The sequence below is a fragment of the Tamandua tetradactyla genome, chromosome 16 (genome assembly GCF_023851605.1).
Source record: "Tamandua tetradactyla isolate mTamTet1 chromosome 16, mTamTet1.pri, whole genome shotgun sequence".
Lineage (NCBI taxonomy): Eukaryota > Metazoa > Chordata > Mammalia > Pilosa > Myrmecophagidae > Tamandua > Tamandua tetradactyla.
Genome location: NC_135342.1, coordinates 24,148,096 through 24,166,747, shown reverse-complemented (window position 1 = coordinate 24,166,747; position 18,652 = coordinate 24,148,096). Strand labels below are relative to the sequence as shown.

Genomic DNA, 18,652 nt, shown 5'->3' with positions numbered 1-18,652 from the left:
CAAGGTGACAGAATTTCATTTTATTATAAGAGAAATTTATAACCAATGATCCAATTTACATTTTTAGAAGATTTTTCTAGTGGTTGTGAGAATAGATTACAGGAGGGAAGGAGAAGAGAATAGGTAGCCGAGTCACTGAAAGGAGAAGATGACAACTTGTACTAGATAGTGAAAGTGAACATAAGAAAAAAGGAGATTTCGGGTATATTCTGAAACAATTCAACATGATTTGAACTGAGTGGAGGGGAAGAGAGAGGGAGGAATCAAGAACATCTTCCCATCCATCCGTTCTAATCATTTATTTTCCCCTGATAACACCATCTTCTCCCTTCTCTACTTACTCTTCTCCCACTCTACCCATTCATCTATACATCCATCCATCCAATTACTCATCTTTCCATCCATCTCTCTATTCATCCATACATCCATCCTCTTACCCCAAATAAATAGGCATCATGTGCCAGATTCCCCAAGCACCTGATGCCTGCTATGCAGGGAGAAAGTCAGGGAGCTGGATGACAGGGGATGAGTCAGACACTTCTGGGTGAAGTTTAGCTTAAGATATTTATTCAATGCTCTCACATTCACCTTCAGTCACTCAGTAAAAGGAGTGGAGCAGGGGTACACCCTTCAGCCACTGCAACCTCCTGGGGATCAGGTCCTGATGTCTTCATTCCTGGTGGAATGCCACTCAGCCATGACTGCAAGAGACAGATGCTTAGTACCTCCTCTTGCAGACCGAGTGCCCACCCTGAATGATCCCTTTCCATGAGTACCCAGGTGTCCCTCACCATGGGGAGAAGTCCTGTGCTTTCCAGCTCTCCATCGCCACCTTTCCGTTAAGCCCATCGTTGGTCCGGTCCCCGTCAAAGTTTCCGCAGGCCCCACACAGGATTCCAGCATGGTCATCGCTGACTGCCACTGCCAGCTTCCCATTGGTCCCAAGCCACACCCGGACCCCGGCCTTCTGCTGGACTAGCACAGAGCCATCAGATGTCCGACTTACAGAAACAGATTCTAACACCTTAGCCGGGAGATCTGTTCGGAGACCATTCACCTGGTGCAGAGTGGGGAAGGCAGGGACAAACACAGAGGTGAGACCAGAGCCACAGAAAAGCTGAGGGTGTTAGTAAGATTGATACCCTAAGAAACATAGGTTCAAGGAGCAAAAGCAGAGAGGTAGGTGCTGAAAGAGATGAATGGAGGCACTATACAGAAAAATGGATACGTGAGAAGATAGTTGGAGATTTGGATGGATGGATAGAGGGATGGAGAGATGGACTGATGGATAGATAGGCATGCATTACAACATCTCAAGGTCAGGGGAAAAACACTTTGTACCAGATAGAAAGATAGACAAACAAACCCCAAGGTCATCCTGTCTGGTTCTAGTTCTCTAAATAAAAGAACCCTGAATATATCCTGTAAGTTCCTGATTCCCTAGCAAAATCAACTCTAGCCCTTATTTTCATGATGCTCATGTCTACAGTTAAGTAATGAAATGAGCAGATATAATATTCATATAAGAGAATTACTATTTCTTTATATAGGTTGTGGACTCAGTAACCTTGGTAACTTTTCAAGTTTTTTATTTTAAATAAATATTGCCTTTTTCAGTTGATAAATTAATCTTTCTAAAGTCTTCAGTGAACGTTCTCTGAAAAAAAAGTTTTGTCTTGTTTCATTTTTCCTAAATGATTGTGTCTCTGAGTCTTTTTTCTGACATGACTGGAGAGATATGTGAGTAGATATGAAGACAGCTGAAAAGATGGATGGATGAATGGATGCATGCATGGATGGATGGATGGATGGATGGATGGATGGATATATGGATGAGTAGAAGGTGGGTGAGTAGAAGGAAAAGAAGGGAGGAAGGAAGGAGAGAAGGAAAGAAAATGGAAGGATGGAAGGAGGAAGAGAAAGAGAGAGTATGGATAGAGGGAATGAAATATAATGGAGAGGTAGATGGAAAGCCCCACCAGACTGCAAGCATCTCAAGCATCTCAAGCATCAGAACTGGGTCTGAGTCATTTCTGTTACCCAGAATGTGGCCTGGCACAGATAAAAAGAGTGGAGTTCATTTACAAAACCAGATCTTCCCTAGGTACCCTCTAGATGCCAGGCCCTGATCTGAGTACTGGGGACAAAGGGGTAACCAAGAGGGCAGAATACCTTCCCACCTAAATCTTATATTCGAATGATGGAGAAGGGCAACAAATGTATACAAAGAAATAACTGACAACTTCAGACAGTGATAAGCACTTTGAAGGAAATAAAAGAGAGTGGCATGGTCAAGGCAGGGATAGAGAGGGAGAGCTTCTGTAAGTAGAGCAGCCTTTCTGTAGAAGCAATCCCAGAACTGAAACCTGAAGGAGCCAACTTTGGAAAATGTGGGAGAAAGATATTGGGAACAGCAAACGCAAAGGCCCTGAGGTGGGAACGAGCTTGCTATGCTGTACAAATAACAAAAAGGCCAGTGTAGCTGGAGCTAGTAGGGAATGAGGTTGGTGGGACCAGTAGGAATCAGATCACATAAGGCCTTATAGGCCATGAAGGGAGGTGGCTTGAGTTTGGAATGCTGTTTTGGAAATCCTCTGTAGAGTTTCTGTCTGTTGTATAGAGAACGGTTTCCTGGGAGAACTCATCTTTGTCTGTGTGAGGGAAGAGCCTGCCTAAAATGAAACTGATTTGGTAAACAGCAAGTAGAAGAGACAGAGAGATAAATTTCTGATAATACTGCCAGGGCGCATGATCCAGTCAATCCTAGGCTCTATCCTAGGACTTTCTAGTTATGAGAACCAATATCTCTTTTGCTTAAGGCAACTGGAGTTTGGTTTTCTATCATTTCCAACCAAAGGAGTCTTGATTCATACCATCATCAAATCTTAAGTTACTTGAATGTATTTTCACTCCTTAAGAACTCAGCCAGCAAAAATGGCCTAAGTTTGAAAGACTGAGACAAATCCAAAGTCCAGATCACAGAGACCTGGATAAAGAAAACATGGTAAGACAGACAGGCAGCCAAGGAGGCAGGAATAGAGGGACGCTGCAATAGAAAGAAAGAAAACCCAGGGGAGACATGTGCCCAGGCTTACCCACACACCCTTGCTTGGGTTCACAGTGACCAGCCCATTCTGGAAGAAGATATGAGCCTGGGCCACAGTTTCAGACTTGCCACTGCAGCGCCGGACGTCAGCAACCACACGGTACCAGGGGATGGTCTCCCATCGTCCCGGGCAGCGAGAAGAGAGCTCATAGACGCCCGGGGAACTGATGGGACTGTGGGCCCCGTCGAAGGTGGTAAGATTGGTGCCCCCATAGAGGGAACAGAGACCATGGGGGGCCAGGCATTCCCGGGCCCCAGCGTGGGTCCCACATATCTGGTCTGGTAGGCAGCTGGCTGCCTGGCATGTCAGGCCAGTGCGTGAGGAACAGCAGCAGCGCTGGCTGCAGTCAGGGGACATCAGGCAGGAGTTCACCTGTGCACAGAAAAGGACTAGGTTACGGTGGTTTGGTGAGTTGCAAAAATGGCCACAGTCCTTCACCCATGCTATATCCATGCAGAGTGATTTTTGCAGTGACTCCCATTAAGAAGTGGAGTTTATTTCCCCTCTCCATGGGTATGGGCTGACCTCATGATTATACTTTAAACAAAAGAAAGAACTGAAGCAATGCTGTATCAAGGCTAGACTTCAAGAAACCATGCACTTTATTCTCTCATTGGCTCAGTCACTATAATGAAAAGCTGGGGCTGACCTGCTGGAACAAAGACAGCTATCTCAGCTGAGGCCACCCTAGACCAGCCAGCCTTTAGCTGACCTACTAGGTAACTACAGATACATGAGTAAGTCCAGGAGAGAGCAGAAGGTCCACCCACCCGAGCTCAACCCAAGTTGCAGAGTCACAGAACTGTGATGGTGGTTTTTTCAGGCACTACATTTTGGGTGGTTCATAAACCAGCAGATGCTAACTGACACAAGGAGGAACAGGCAGTGGAGATGCTCCAGAGCCCTGGAACCCACAGAACCTAGATCCCAATTCCAGGGATCTACTTTCTCCTGTTTTCCTTCTACACGAACTGCTATTTCTTCTTAATCTCATTTTCAAATTCCTCCCCATCACTCAAATCCTTAAAACTCTCTTGCCCAGGGCTCATCTTCAGACCTTTCTTCTTCTCTATCCAATCTCATCTCATGAAAAATAAAAGCTGCATGTGAGTTAGGATTGGACCCTGGCCCAGGGGGAGAATGGTTAGAGAGGGCATTGTTGGGACTACCAGTGAAATTTGAACAAAACCTGTAGATGAGACAATAGTATTGAATCATTGTTAATTTCCTGATTTTGATAATGGTCCTGTGAGCATATAAGTTAATTTATCTTTAGAAAATTCACATAGAAGTATCTAGGGGTAATGGGGCATCATGCCTGTGATATACTCTCAAATTATTCAAAAAATAAATATATGTGTATGTATGGGGGGGAGAGGATGATAAAGCAAATATGGCATAATGCCAACAACTGCACAACCTGAGTGAAGAATGTTCAAGAGTTCTTTGTACTATTCTTGCAGTTTTTCTTAGTTTGAAAATCCTTCTAAATAACAACTTTAAAAGAAATGAATAAATGTAATAAAATAAATTCCATCTCCACACTGATAGCTCCCACACGTATGTCGCCAGCCCAGACCTCTCCCTTGAATGCCAGAATCACAAAATCAGAATTACAAGAAAACTTCCAGCACAGGCACAGGGTGGGGGAGGCACAAGGGGCTTTGGGGGTGCAGATGAGGTACCTAACCCGGCCTAAGGAATCAGGGACAGCTTCCTGCAGGCAGTGAAACCTGAATGCTAGAGTCCCCTTCGCCAGAAGTCCTAGACTTCCTGACCCTCTAGCCTACCTCTCAGGCATTTGTAAACCTGGGATGAATGAAGGGGTACGTGCAATCCACCTTTCCCTTATCCAGTATGTATGTTTTTGGAGAAGTAGGATGGCTTAGTGCTTAAGAAGGCTAACCCAGGCTGCTAGGGTGTGAAACCCAGTATCACCACTTGCTAATGGGTACCCTTGGGCCAACTTCTCTATGCCACAATTTCTTCATCTGTAAAATGCAGAACATAACAATATTTATTTTGTCTCATAGGACTGTTGCAATTGTTAAACGAATTAAAACTTGCAACAAACTTGGGACATGGTAAGAGTTCAAAATGTATTATTAACAAAAATAAATCAACTATGAACTTTTATTTAATTAAACTTTCAATAAACATTATTAGGTTACACAGTTACGAGCTCTGCTAACTACAGTGCTGTTTTAACGTTGGAGGGCAAGGGCCTGTGCTCAGTGGGTGCCTGCGGTACACAATCTCCTCCAATCCTCAGGCACCTGAGGCCTAAGGGGTAAAGATGTAACCCCATTTTCAGACGAGGGAACTGAAGCTCTGGGAGAGGACTGTGGTAGCCAGAATCATGTCCCTGCCTCCCCACCACCCCCCTCGAAAAAAAAGATGCAAGTCCTAATCCCTGAAACCTGAAATGTCATATCATATGGAAAAGGGGTCTTTGCAGATGTGATTAAGGATTCTGAGATGGAGAGATGGTCCTGGACTAACCAGGTGGTCCTTAAATGTAATTGCATGTATGCCTTTTAAGGGGGAGGCAGGAGGGATTTTCCGGCACACGCTGAAGAGGAGGAGGTCAGGTAAGCACAGAGGCAGATACTGGGGTGATGCGGCCACAAGTCAACAAGTGCTAGCAGCCACCAGAAGCTGGAAAGGGCGAGAAAGGGATTCTCCCCTACAGCGTGACCCTGCCAACACCTGGATCTCAGGCCAGGGACCCTAATTGGGACTTCTGGCCTCCAGACTTGTGATAGAATAAGTTTCTGCTGTTTTAAACCACCAAAATTTGTGGTAATCTGTTATGACAGCCCCAGGAAATGAATACAGGGAGGTGACCGGCATCGGTCCCTTAGTTGGCAAATGGTGGTAACTCCTCAATTCCTAGGCTCGAGGTCAGCATGGAAGCTCTGTATCTCCCAGGCCCCTCCCCATGCCAGGCCCACTTTGAGTCCCACTCACCGGCAAGTAGCGGCCATCATGAACGCAGCCGCAGCCGCGGGTAGGGATGCAAACACCCTGGGAGAGCAGGTAGCCGTTGTCACACTCGCAGCCTTCAAAGCAGCGTGTGGTGCAGCCCGTGAGGCCGGAGAGAGCTGCGCAAGAGGCCTGGCAGGAGTGGGTGCAGGCAGAGTAGTGGCTGTGGGAGGGGCACCGGGGTCCTACAGAGAGGAAGGGCAGGGCAGTGGGTCCTCAGTGGGGCACCCTGCTTAGTGGGGCACCGGCCCTGGGTGGGGCGCTGCTGGGGACACTGTGATGAAGACAGCCCCAAGCACTGCTCTCATGGAACTCCCATCCAGTGGGGCAGAGAATGACCACCCGCAGGGGTCAGGGCTGGCTTGGAGGAGGCACAGGCAGAAGGGTCAGGCCTGGGATGGGGGAAAAACAGGAGCCTGTGGGGGCCCTAGGGAGGCCTCCAGGCTGACCTGCTGCACTCTGGCTGGGCGCCTGGGGGATGGTGTGGCTGTCTCACGATGGGGACCAGGGAGGAGGACTAAGAGGGCCAGGTTTGGGATGAAATGCCAACATGAGTCACGAATACAGAAGTTGTGACAGACCATAAGGACACCCAGGGGAAGGTGCCCAGGAGGCCCCTGGAGCTCTGAGGCTGGCAGGAAAGAGGTCAAGGCACTAGGAAGAGATCTAAGGCCGTGGGGATGGACAATGGCCGGAGCATAAATGTCACCCTGGGGAGATGGGAGGAGACACAGCTCAGTCCTGGGGGACTCAGGGGAACACGGCCCTGCCCTGGAGGTGCCTGAGGGTTCACAGTTCTGCCTTGAAGGGTCTGAGGGGGACACATCTTGTCCTGGGAAAGTCTGAGGGGACATGGCCCTGACCTGGGGGTCTAAAGAAACCACAGACTTAGGCTTTATTGCATGAGCTCCTCACCTGCCCAACCCTCCCGCCCAAATCACACAGAGAGAGTCCAGGCTGGAGCCCCAAGGAAGAGCTGGATTTAAGGTTTTGGGACAGTAGACCTCTAAAAAGATTCTGAGACAGGCCAGCCAGAGGAGTAGGAAGGAAACCAGCAGAGTGTGATATGGGAGGATCCTTTCACCAGGAGGGACGCAGACAGAAGGAGCAGGGAAGGAAGATGCCCCCAAGTCGGGTCTGGAGTCCCCTGAGCAACCTGAGGACACTCACGGCAGAAGCTGTCTGTTCTCCAGGGCTTCACGGCTATACCGGCAGCCTGGCAGGCCGCAGTGTAGGCTGTCAGGCTGCGGCAGAGGAAGGTGCTGTCGCCCTTGTGGATGCACAAGTCGTACACGCACTGGCGGAAGTACTCAGAGGGGCTTAGCACCGCGTGGCAGTTCGCGAAGGGGCCCCGGGAGTCTCGGAGCCGCCCGCAGGCCTGGAGGCTCTCATACGGCGCTGTCTCCTCTGCCGAGCACACAGGGCAGCCCTGGGGCCCGCAGCCCTCACTGCAGCCCTGGGAGGAGCCAGGTACCCGCCACGCAGCTCCAAAGGCCTCCACACTGGGGGCTGGGGTGCCACGGGGCAGGACAAAGTCGTCACTCCAATTGCCGTTGAAGTTTCCACAGAGGCCACAAAGCCGGCCACGGAAGGGGCTAGGGATGGATATGAGGATGTGGGCATCGCCGTCAAAGAGAAGCCGCAACCCCTTGGCTGTCTGCAGAATCATGTTCCGGCCCTCGGCAGTCACCCGCACGTGCCCCACAGCCACTGGCAGGCTCACGGCCTCGCCGTCCACAGTGACCTGGGTAAAAGGATCGGTAAGATGGCCAGGGACTCGCAGAGCCACAAGTCTCGGATGGAGCTGTGTCCCCCTCAGACCTCACAGGGGTGGGTCCATATCCCCTCAGAACCCGAAGGCAGGGACATGTCCCTCTCAAACCCCCCAGGATGGGGCTGTTTCCCTTCAGACTCTCCAGGGAAGAATCATGTACCCCAAACCCCCAGGGCAGGGCTGTGTCCCCTCAGACCCCTCAGGGTAGGGCCGTGTCCCTCTCACCCTCTGGGGCAGAGCTGTGGCCACTCACTTGCTGCTTCTTAGCCAGGCTCACAACCTGGCCGGCCACCATGACCAGCAGGCGCTGGGGGTCTCCGTCTGCGTTCTTCTCGAGCACGATGGCAAAGTCCTCATCCCCAGGCTGCGGGCGGCAGACCCGGGCCAAGACATAGGAGCAGGAGCCATGTAGGTCATACACACGCCCATCAAGTGTGACGTAGTGGATGCCCCCGTTGACCAGGCAGCGGCCACAGCCCGTTGGGTGGCAGGCCTGGACGCCGTGCTCCACCCGGCACTTCTCATAGGGCCTGCAGGCTGTGCCCTCCTGGCAGGTGACGTGGCCGCCCGGCCCACACTCACAGCGTCGCTCGCACTCCGGGCCTGGGTAGAAGGCCTCACCTAGCGGGTAGTAGCGGCCATTGTGGAGGCAGCCACACTGGCCCACAGGCACGCAGGTGTCACCACTGAGCACGAAGCCGGAATCACAGGTGCAGCCCTCGCGGCAGGTCAGCTCGCAGCCCTCTGGCGCCGAGAGGCTTGGGCAGCTCACCGGGCAGGAGCTGCCGCAGAGCTCGTAGTGGCTGTGGGCAGGGCACTGGAGGGCTGCAGGGAGGAGATAGTTGTGAGCCAGGGAAGGGCAAAGGGAGGGGAGAACTGGAGCCAGAGAGACTCACTTGGTGAATTTGTCTTTGACCAACTCCATCTGACAGAGGACCTGTCCTGAGAGAATCTGCAGGACAAAGTACATCCGACTGCAGGATTCAGGGCAGGGACCTGGGGTAGGGTGGGGTGGGTGAATCTGACCAGGTCAAATCAAGGCACTCTGACGAGGTGAATTTGGCTGCAAATCTCTGCCTGGAATTCAGTGGGTATCTCAGGGTGTGACTCCCTGGGGCTGCTGAGCAGACAGATCTGCAGCTATGAAGCTGCCAAATATATGGGCTGTGGTTTCTGACCCCCAGCGGCGTCTCTCAGGCTTGTCTCAGGGTGTGACTCTTGGTCACAGGGGGATGTGACCAAGGACATCTGACTGAGGGGACTGACCTGCCCGGGACAGTCTGACCAGGAACCTGTATGGGGGGCTATATCAGGGCAGTGATTCCCACTGGGTGTGTCTGAGCAGATGAGTCCCAGTGTGAATCGGGGTATCTAACCAGAGGAGTCCCTGTCTGGAGTTATTGGACCCGTTTTCTCCAGCCCTGGGTATTTTCGGGTGTGGAACAGTCTAGGGCCAAGTGACCAGGTGCAACTTAGTCTCTCCGTCCAGGGGTACCTGTTTGATCAGGTGTACCTCGCTGTGTAACTCTGACAGCGTCATTTGTGAGACACTAATGTGAGTGTGTGAATCCAAGTCAGTATACAAGGTTTCCGATCAGGTATATTCCAGTCTCTCCTACTGGGGTACCCCACCCAGGGAATTTCAATGTGTGAATGTCAAGGAGGCTCAGTGGGGGCAGAGAGGTCCCTAACCCCATCTGGGAGGAAAAGGCCCTTGCCTTAGAGTCCCACATTCCTGGACCACGCATGGGTCGGTACTCACGGCAGAAGTTCGGCCGCCTCCATTCACCGACCTGAGCCCCAGCGGCCTGGCAGGCGGCCACATAGGTGGCCACGGCAGGGCACAAGGCTCCGGGATGGCCCTGCGCCTGGCAGGCGTCCAGTAAACAGGTCTGGAAGTACAGCGCGGGCGGCACCAGGCCGTGGCAGGGCGCCAGCGGTCCGTCGGTGGCCGAGATCACTCCACAGGCTTCGGGACCCCCGAAAGGTGCTTGTTCCTCCGGCGTGCACGGCGGCGGGCATGGCCCGGGTACGCACTCTCCGCAGCCCGGGGCACCGCCCACCTGCCAGTCGCCCGGCTTTCCGTCGTCCGCCGCGTTTTGGTTGTAGTTCCCGCACAGGCCACAGAGGGCGCCCGCGTAGGCCGCCGGCACGCGCAGGCGCACGAAGCTGTTCCCGTCGAAAGACAGCGAGAGCCCGCTGGCGGCAACCACCACCACGTCGGTTCCGCTCACGTAGGCGCGCAGGCGCGAGTCCAGCTGGAAGGGCAGCGCCACCAACTCGCCGTCCACCTGCGGGCGGGGGCGGGAGTGAGCGACATGGGTGCCGGTTCGAATCCCGGTTTGCCACTTACCAGCTGTGATAATAACAGTGATAGCATTTATCGTCCTTTACTAGATGTCAGGCACGGAACTGATCAACTCACAGTCACCTTATGAAATAAACAAAGTGAGGCACAGAAAGGCCAAATGGCTTGCCCAAGAGCACAGGATAAATACAATAACAGCAGGCACTCTTTTATGTGCTGTCTAAGAATTAGCTCATTCAATGCTCATCAGGCCCTAGAGATGGCCCCCTCTTGCGGACAAGGACAGGGAGGCACAGAGAGGCTAAGTGACCTTGCTCAGGGTCATGCAGTAGGCAGCAAGATGGGGACTCCAACCAGACTGTCTGGTCCCCACACCCCAAGTATGTATCCATTCTGGCGGCTTCTAATGCATTTTGTGGTTTCTTCCCAAGTAGTGAAAACGGTGATGGTGACAGTAATGATGAAAATAATTACTGCATGTCTTACTAATGATAAGTACTGATAATACTAATGATAAACAATGACAGCAAATGTGGACACTGCCTATGGCCAGGACCTGTGCTAAGTGATTTACGTGTTTTGTGCCATTTAATCGTAACAACCCCCAAAGAGGTAAATACTATCGTGACCCCCATTTTACAGACAAGGAAACTGAGGTACAGGCAAGTCAAGTAACCTGCCCAAGGTCATACAGCTAATAAGTGGCATTAGCAGGATTTGAGCCCACGTCTGTCTGACTATGGAGCCGGCACACCCAGCTGAGGTGACTTATACAGTGTCTGCTCTTGAAGTTAATAACAACGATGATGCATAGAGTATTAAAATTAGTGGCTTCATGACTGAACAGTTTCTCCATTACAGGCCCCGCACTGAGCACCTACAGGCATGACATTGCTGTCTCCTTACATCACCCATTTTACAAAGGACTAAACTAATGCTCAAAGAGGGGTAAGCTCGTGCTCCAAGCCACTGAACTCCACAGTCTGTGCTCCAAACCCCATCTGTCATGCCCCTGCTAAGCTGTGGGAGGAGCAGAACTGTTCCTGTCCCAGGCACCCCAGGGCCTGCACGTGTTCCTGGCTGGCTGGCAGCCCCCTCACCTGCAGCTGCCAGGGCCAGCGGGCACTGAGAGTCAGGCTGTGGTCGTAGATATGCAGGGTGACGCTGCGGGTGTAGCTGACGGCCTGGCTGCCCCGGTGCTCATTGGTTACAGTGACGGTGAAGTTCTCAGTCCCCGTGGGTAGCTCCTGGCAGGGTGCGCTCAACAGGTACTCGCAGGTGCCCTGGAAGTCGAACCGATGCCCGTCCAGGCTGATGTAATGGGGGTCACCCCAGGCCTTGCACTCAGCGCTGCTGACGGGTTGGCAGCCATGCTGGCCCGAGGGCAGCAAGGCACATTGTTCGCCCAACCCGCAGCTGGTAGAAGTGCAGACCAACGAGCCGCCCCTGGGCCCGCAGTGGCACCGCTGAGAGCAGGTGGCATCAGCCCAAAACTCGCTGCCCGCTTCGTGGTAGATGCCATTGGCCCAGCAGCCGCAGCCACTGTCCAGGGGAACACAGCGGTCGGCGCTCCACACGAAGCCCGCATCACACTGGCAGCCCTCGGCACAGGAGCCCGCACATACGTCTGGGGGCGTGGGGGACGCGGGAGATGGGCAGGTGGCTGGGCAGAGTGGGCCACAGAGCTCATAGTGGCTGTTGTCAGGGCAGGGGATCTCTGTGGGCAGAGGAAAGGGTAGGAGGGAGAGAAAGAGGGAGAATGATGTCAGGGGCGGGGTATGTAGGAAGACACAGAGAGATAGAAACAGAGACACAGAACAAGACAAAGGAATAGACACAGAGACTTAGAGGCAGAGAGGAATGATAGAGACAGACCCAAACAGAGACTGAGAAAGAGGGAAAAGAGACCAAGAGACACAGGATGAGAAACAGAGACAGACACAAAGGCACAGGGAGAAATGAGGAACAGAGACAGAGACCCAAAAGAGGGAGAAGAAAAAAGGAGAGAGACAAAGAGAGGTACAAAGAAACAAAGAACAGCAGAATGAGACAAAGAGAAAGAGAGTGTGATAGAGACAGACGGACAGAGAAAGACCCAGACCAAGAGAGACAGACAAGACAGAGACTGAGAGACACTGGGAGAGAGAAATAAACAAACAGACCCAGATGGACTGGGATGAACTAAGCCAGCCCCTTGGAGGCAGGATCCTGCCCCCCCGCCCCTGCCCTGCACCCCAGCACTCACTGCAGCCGGCCTGCTCCCTCCAGTCCTTGATGGCGACCCCAGCGGCCTGGCAGGCTGTGGCATAGGCGGCCAGAGCCTGGCAAAGAATGTCCTGGGCCCCACCGCCCAAGCAGACGTCCAGAACACAGCCCTTGAAGAAGCTATCGGGTGCCACGTGAGCATGGCAGGGGGCGAAGGGGCCTCCCATGCCAGGGGCCAGAGGTCCGCAGAAGCCGGGGCCCCCGTACTCCTCCAGCCGGTTCTCGGGGCACGTTGGGCAGGACCCCTGGCACTCGTCCCAGCACAGGGGGTCCCAGCCTGGGGCTCGCCAGCTGCCCCCCCAGGTGGGTATGGAGGGAGCCAGGGTGCCGTTAGGGAAGACCCGGTCATCGCTGGGGTTGCGGTCCATGTCCCCGCAGAGCCCGCACACCGCGCCGTGATAGCTGCTGGGCAGTGTCACCTCCACACGCCAGTCCCAGTCATAGCTGACGCGCAGCCCGAAGTCCGTCGCCAGCAGCGCCTTCGAGGCGCCCTGGGTCACGGTCAGCCGGCCGCTGGCCGCAGAGACGGGCAGTGCTGTCAGCACACCATTCACCTGGGGGAGGGGAATGGGACAAGCCGGCATCACTCCGGGTGGGGAAACCCCAGGTCTGGCCCCCTGCCTGCCTCAACGGCTGACGGTCGTATAGTCATTTGACAATCATTGTGAGTGTCTGCTCTGGCCTAGGCTCTGGTCTGGGTGAAACTTCGCTCCGCTTCTTTTCCGGGTCTCTTGACTTCCATCTCCCTCCCTCCTACTCCTTCTCTCTCTTTTCTCTCTCTCTCTGTCTCTTACTCCCTCTTCACCTAGGTCTCTCTCCCTTTCTGATCTATCCCTCTCTATTTTTCTCTCAGTTTCTCTCCCTTGCTCTCTCTAGTTCTCTCTCTGAGATGCATATTTTGCATGGGCAGGCACCGGGAATTGAACCCAGTTCTCTGGCATGGCAGGTGAGAACTCAGGCCACCGTGGCCTGTCCATCTCTGAGTGTCTCTTTTTCCGTGGGTCTTTTTTTTTCTCTCTCTCTCTCTCTGTGTCCATTTGTCTGTGTGTGTGTGTGTGTGTGTGTCTTTCTCTCTCTCTCTGCATTTGTCTTGGGACCTCTCTCCACTTGCTCACTGTCACCTATTGAGCCCCTACCTTATTCCATACCTCAGTCCCTCCCTGTGAGCTGCCAACATTCTCTATCTCCATTTCCCTGGGCAGAAAGGCGGCCCCTCTCTCACTCCCCATCTCCCCAAATCTTTCTCTGTGCCCAAGGCTGGGCTTTTCACTGGTTCCATCCAAGCCCTCAGACTGGGCCCACCTGGCCCAGACTCCGAGCTGAACTCTCTGCGTGCAGCACCTGGTGTGGACCAGGGCCTGCTGCAACCCCATTTTCACAGAGGAGGAAACTGAGGCCCACCAAGGAAAGCCGCTTGCCTGAGATCACACAGCTCAGAAGTAGGAGAGTCAGGACTGGAACCCAGACCTCTCTAAAAAGACGAGTGTTACATTAAAGCACAGGACTAGGCACAATTAAACCCCAAGAGAAAGGGGACGTTTTTCCTGTAACCGTGGTTGTTTCAGACCCAGGTGCAGGCGGAGAACCTTGAAAACTTCTAACTGTGGCCCGCGGGGCTCCCCACGCCCCCTCCGTGGGCGCTCAGGGGACCACCCTGCAGACTGACCCGGACTCTGCCGATCTCGTTCTTGTGGATGGAGATGTTGGTGCCGAGGACAGTCACGGTGACGAGCCTCACATAGGACACAGAGGGGTGGCCTCGGTTCTCGTTCTTGGTGATGACAGTGAAGGGTGTCAGGCCCTGGGCGCTGACCCCTGGGCAGCTGGTGGTGGCCAGCACATAGCTGCAGGTGCCCTGGAAGTCAAAATCCCAGCCGTCGAAGGAGTGGTAGTGCGGGTCGCCCCACAGCCAGCACGTCGCCTCGTAGTTGGGCATGCAAACACCCTGGCCGCTCTGGTCCCGGCACGTCTCCTGGGGCCGGCACGTCACACCGTGGCAGGGATCTGGGGGGCAGAGGAGAGAAGATCTTGAAGGGCCACCCAGCATAAGGCCAGTGGCACCCCAGCATTTGCCCCAGTCTGTGCCAGGGACTCTGGCTCTGAGGGTTACCCCAGGCAAGACCCAGTTCCAGGGTCCCTGTGTTCAAGACCCCAGCCCCAGGGTCACCTTGCTTGAGATCTTAGCCCCAGGCTCCATGTCCGAGACCAGGGTCTGGGGTCATCTGTGCCTGGGACCCTAGTCCCAGTGTTCTCTGTGTCCCAGACCAGGGTCTTGGGGGACCTTCTGGTGGATGCCTTTCCCCAGGGGTCCCCATGTTTGAGACCCTGACCTGGCGGACGCTGTATCTAAATCTCATGACCTGGGGATCCCTCTGACCCAGACTCTGCCTCTGAAGTCACTGCATCTAAGACCTTGGCCCCAGGGGTCTCCTTTCTGAGACCCTGCCCCAAACAGCCTTTATATCCAGGGCCCTGTTCCTAGGGCCATTGCATCTGTGACCCCAGCTCCTGGAATCCCATGTCAAAGACCTCAGCCTTAAAACTCCAGCTCCATACCCACCCATGGAGTTACGTTTTATCAGTAAAGCGTGCTGAAGAGACACTGCAGGAGAAAGGGGCTTCTGTTCCCACCAAACACAGGGTGGCAGGTGGGACACCCACTTGGCAAGTTCCACTGGCCCAGCTGGCTTCCCAGTGAGTCACTCACGTGGCCCAGCAGGTGGCTTCTCCGTGAGTTTCTGCAGCACCCAGGGGGAGGGCTGTGCCTACCAGCTCCAGCCTGAACCCTCTCCAATGAGAGCTGAATCCCAGCCTTGGGGTAGGGGGTTCCTTCTCTGCTTTAGTTCTAGAGGTGGGGGATGCCCCCCCCCATCCTCTATGCCTGCATTCATTAGCATTCTCTTTACCCCTTAGTAGTAATAGTTAATCCCCTATGCCAAGTGAATAATTCTTGATATTAAACTTTCCCAATTCAAATTACTGGGTGATTTCTGGATCCTGACCCACATACCTCCCCATCCCTGGGACTCCTATCATTGTACCCATCAGCCCTGAGGATCTCTATCTCTCAGTTCTGGAGTTTCCTTTTCCTTTGGCTTGGGAAACCAGCCCCAGGGAGAGGCTTGTGTCCCATGTGTGAAGCTCTTCCCTTAGAAATCCCAGATCCTCAGCTTAAGGGAGGCCCCAGCCTTGGTGGAGTCTCTGCCAGAGACCTCCGAACTCTGCTTTCTGCACCTGTCCCCAGGGGTCCCAGTCTACCCTGCCTCTTGGCTATGAAACTCCTCGCCTAATGTATCATACTAGTGATCAATAAACTATGGTCCCAGCTGGCTGACTGTTCTTTGTTAAATAAAGTCCTACTGGGGCCAGGCTCCTTCACTTACATATTGCCTGTGGCTACTTTTCTGCTTTCATGGCAGAGTTGAGTAGTGGTGACAGAGAACAAATGGCCCATGGGCCCCACATATTTACTATTGGCCCTTTAGAGAATAAGTTTGCCAACTCCTGACTTACACCATGAGTCTTTGACATCCGTCCTGCAGAATCTAGCCCTGAGGGTCCCCGCAGCAAAGATTCCACCTAAAGGACCCTATTCCCTGGTCCTGGGAACCTTGCCCAGGAATTCTCAGGTCTAGGACTTCAGGCTTAGCACTCTGTGCCTCCTGCCGTGAGGGTCTCAGTCTTGGCACCCCTCAGCTCCCAAGTCCCTGTCCTCGGCCCCAGCCACACTGGCCCCAGCCCAGTACCTTTGCTGACACAGCTCAAGACACTTCCCGAGTGCTTGCACACCTGCTCCGGCGTGCAGCTGTGGTCTTGGCACACTAGTCCCCGACCCGGGTGGCATATGCACTGTTGCCGGCAGCTGTCAATGAGTACTGTCTGCTGCGGCTGTGGGGACAGAGGGCACACCATCAGGGATGCACAGGCCAGAGCCAACTCTAGCATCTCTGGACTTCTGGGCACACAAGGGTCCAGTGGACATGAAAGGGGCACCTCTCAGTAAGGTGGCCTGTGTCTGTGAAACTGAGTCATAGCGTGACCTTGGGGTCTAAGTCATTTGTTCATTTACTTTCATTCATTTACCCAGCCATTTGTCTGCTCCAAAACATACACTAAACAGCTGCTGTAAAAGAGAAATGGTTTAAGGCAGTAATTAGGGACAAACTGCTTGGGACTGATGCCCATTTCTGTTATTTCCAGATTGCAACTCTGGGCAAGTTACTTAACTTCTTTGTGCCTCAGTTTCCTCACCTAAAATACAGATAAAACCAGCACCTCCCTGTGTCAGAATAACTGAGCTATAAACCATGTAAAGTGTGGATGAAAAGATGTTTGGGATTTGCTTTAAAATAATCCAGATTGAGGAGGAGAGGGGAGTAGAGATAAAACATGATGAGGGAAATGTTGATTATTTTTGAAGCTAAGTGATAGAAACCTGGGGATTCATTACATTGTTTTCTTGACCTTTACATGTGTTTGAAAATTTCTGTAATAAAAAGCTTTTTATATATCTTGTATGCTTAGTGTTTAAAATAGTAAGAGCACATAGTAAGGACCATCTAAGTATTTGCTGTTATTACTATTATTTGCTAGAGAGAAAAACAGACAGGGTTCCTGCTCTCACAGACTCAGTTGGTGAAGGAGACAGATGTCACACACACACACACACACACACACACACACACACACTCAGATGAGTGGAAAAGGACTGTGAGAGTGTGAAAGAGGCGCGCGCAGGGAGTTGGCAGCTGGTATAACTGAGAGGAGTAATCTGGTCTTTGTGGTCTTCAGTCCTCTCTGGGGAAGCGACACTTTCACCCAGACCTGGGCTCTGAAGGCAAAACTCGATCTGGGGTAGGGATGGGGGTGGTCAGGGGAGAGTTTAAAATTGTAGGGTCCATGGTCATATTTAGAAAGGTCTTTCCCACTTCCAGGTGGAGGGTGGCCCAGCGAGCAGAACTGGGGGCTGGGAGCACCTGGGTAGGAGAGGATGAGATGGACGAGGGGGGGCCCTAAAAGGCCAGAAAGACGTTTGGGGGTCCGAGAAGACAGGCTATGGGGCTGATGGACAGTGGGGAGAAGGGGTAGGTATGAGGTCTTGGGCTCCCAGGACCACTGGGTCCCTACCTCGTAGTAGGCCCCGTTGTAGTAGCAGCCACATTCCTGGATGGGCAGGCAGGCTTGGCCGTCGTACAGGAAGCCTGGGTCACACTGGCAGCCCTCGGCACATCTGTCCGGGCACGGAGGTGGGGCGCTGAGGGCCGAGCAGCTCAGAGAGCAGGTGTCGGCGCAGACCTTATAGTGGCTGTTGGGGGGGCACTGCATCGCTGCAGGGGTGGGGGGGTCGGTCAGAGCCCAGAGAGGGCAGGGCTGCAGGGCCTGGGGGCTGCTCCTCCTGGGCCTCCACCTGCCCCCTCTCTCTACCCCTTGGTGATCCCATCCACCGACCCTTCACCATCCCCTGTCCCCCATGCCCCTCACTCACGACAGAAAGATTCAGTCCTCCAGGGCCCCACGTGGCCTCCGGCCGCCTGGCAGGCGCTCACATAGGCGTGGATGCTGCTGCAGACAGTGCTCTGGTTCCCACTGCCCAGGCACAGGTCGAAGATGCAGTTCTTCAAGGGGCCCTGGGGATCGACGAGCTTGTGGCAGGCGGCCAGCGGCCCCGTGGGGCTGGTGAGCAGCCCGCAGAACTGCTCCTGCCGGTACTTCTCCTCCAGCTCGGGCTTGCACTCGACGGCCACATCGCAGTCGTCGCCGGGCTTGCAGGTGGGTGGCGGCAGGCAGGGAGAGCCCGGCACCGGCTCCTCCCAGGAGTGGCCAAACTCGTTGGGGCTGCCGGCCTGCGAGCCGTCGGGCTTCCGGAAGTCGTCCTTGGGGTCCCCGTTGTAGTGCCCGCAGAGGCCACACAGCTGCTGGTGGTAGTTGCCTGGAACGGTGACCCGGACGTAGTACACGAGGTCATAGGTCACACGCAGGCCGAAGTGGGTCTCGATCACAGCGTCCGAGCCGTGCTGGAAGGCCCGGACCTGGCCCCCAGCCAGCACGACCGGAAACTTCATGTCCACGCCGTTCACCTGTGAAGCGGGAGAGGCTGTGCTGCAAGGGCATACCCTGGGCCAGGCCCCGCCGGACACGGAGGATCCATGGGACCTCACCTCTCTGGGCCTCAGTTTCCCTCTTTGTAACCTGGGTAGAATAACAACTGGACCA

The 18,652-nt window shown here is 53.8% G+C and overlaps 1 protein-coding gene across 1 annotated transcript in view; it reads right to left on the bottom strand.

Moving 5' to 3' along the window:
* Positions 1-545: 545 nt before the first annotated feature.
* The window catches only part of FCGBP (Fc gamma binding protein), a 39,689-nt gene continuing 21,582 nt past the window's right edge, over positions 546-18,652 (bottom strand). The window contains exons 8-20 of the mRNA XM_077131868.1: positions 17,925-18,516; positions 17,567-17,766; positions 16,186-16,327; positions 14,106-14,443; positions 12,420-12,993; positions 11,275-11,891; positions 9,629-10,157; positions 8,120-8,691; positions 7,263-7,836; positions 6,078-6,277; positions 3,096-3,479; positions 792-1,057; positions 546-701 (exon numbers count right to left, since the gene is read on the bottom strand). Of these exons, the coding sequence (XP_076987983.1) occupies positions 692-701; positions 792-1,057; positions 3,096-3,479; positions 6,078-6,277; positions 7,263-7,836; positions 8,120-8,691; positions 9,629-10,157; positions 11,275-11,891; positions 12,420-12,993; positions 14,106-14,443; positions 16,186-16,327; positions 17,567-17,766; positions 17,925-18,516 (4,998 nt within the window). The 3' untranslated portion in view covers positions 546-691. The remainder of the gene's footprint in view (positions 702-791; positions 1,058-3,095; positions 3,480-6,077; positions 6,278-7,262; positions 7,837-8,119; positions 8,692-9,628; positions 10,158-11,274; positions 11,892-12,419; positions 12,994-14,105; positions 14,444-16,185; positions 16,328-17,566; positions 17,767-17,924; positions 18,517-18,652) is intronic.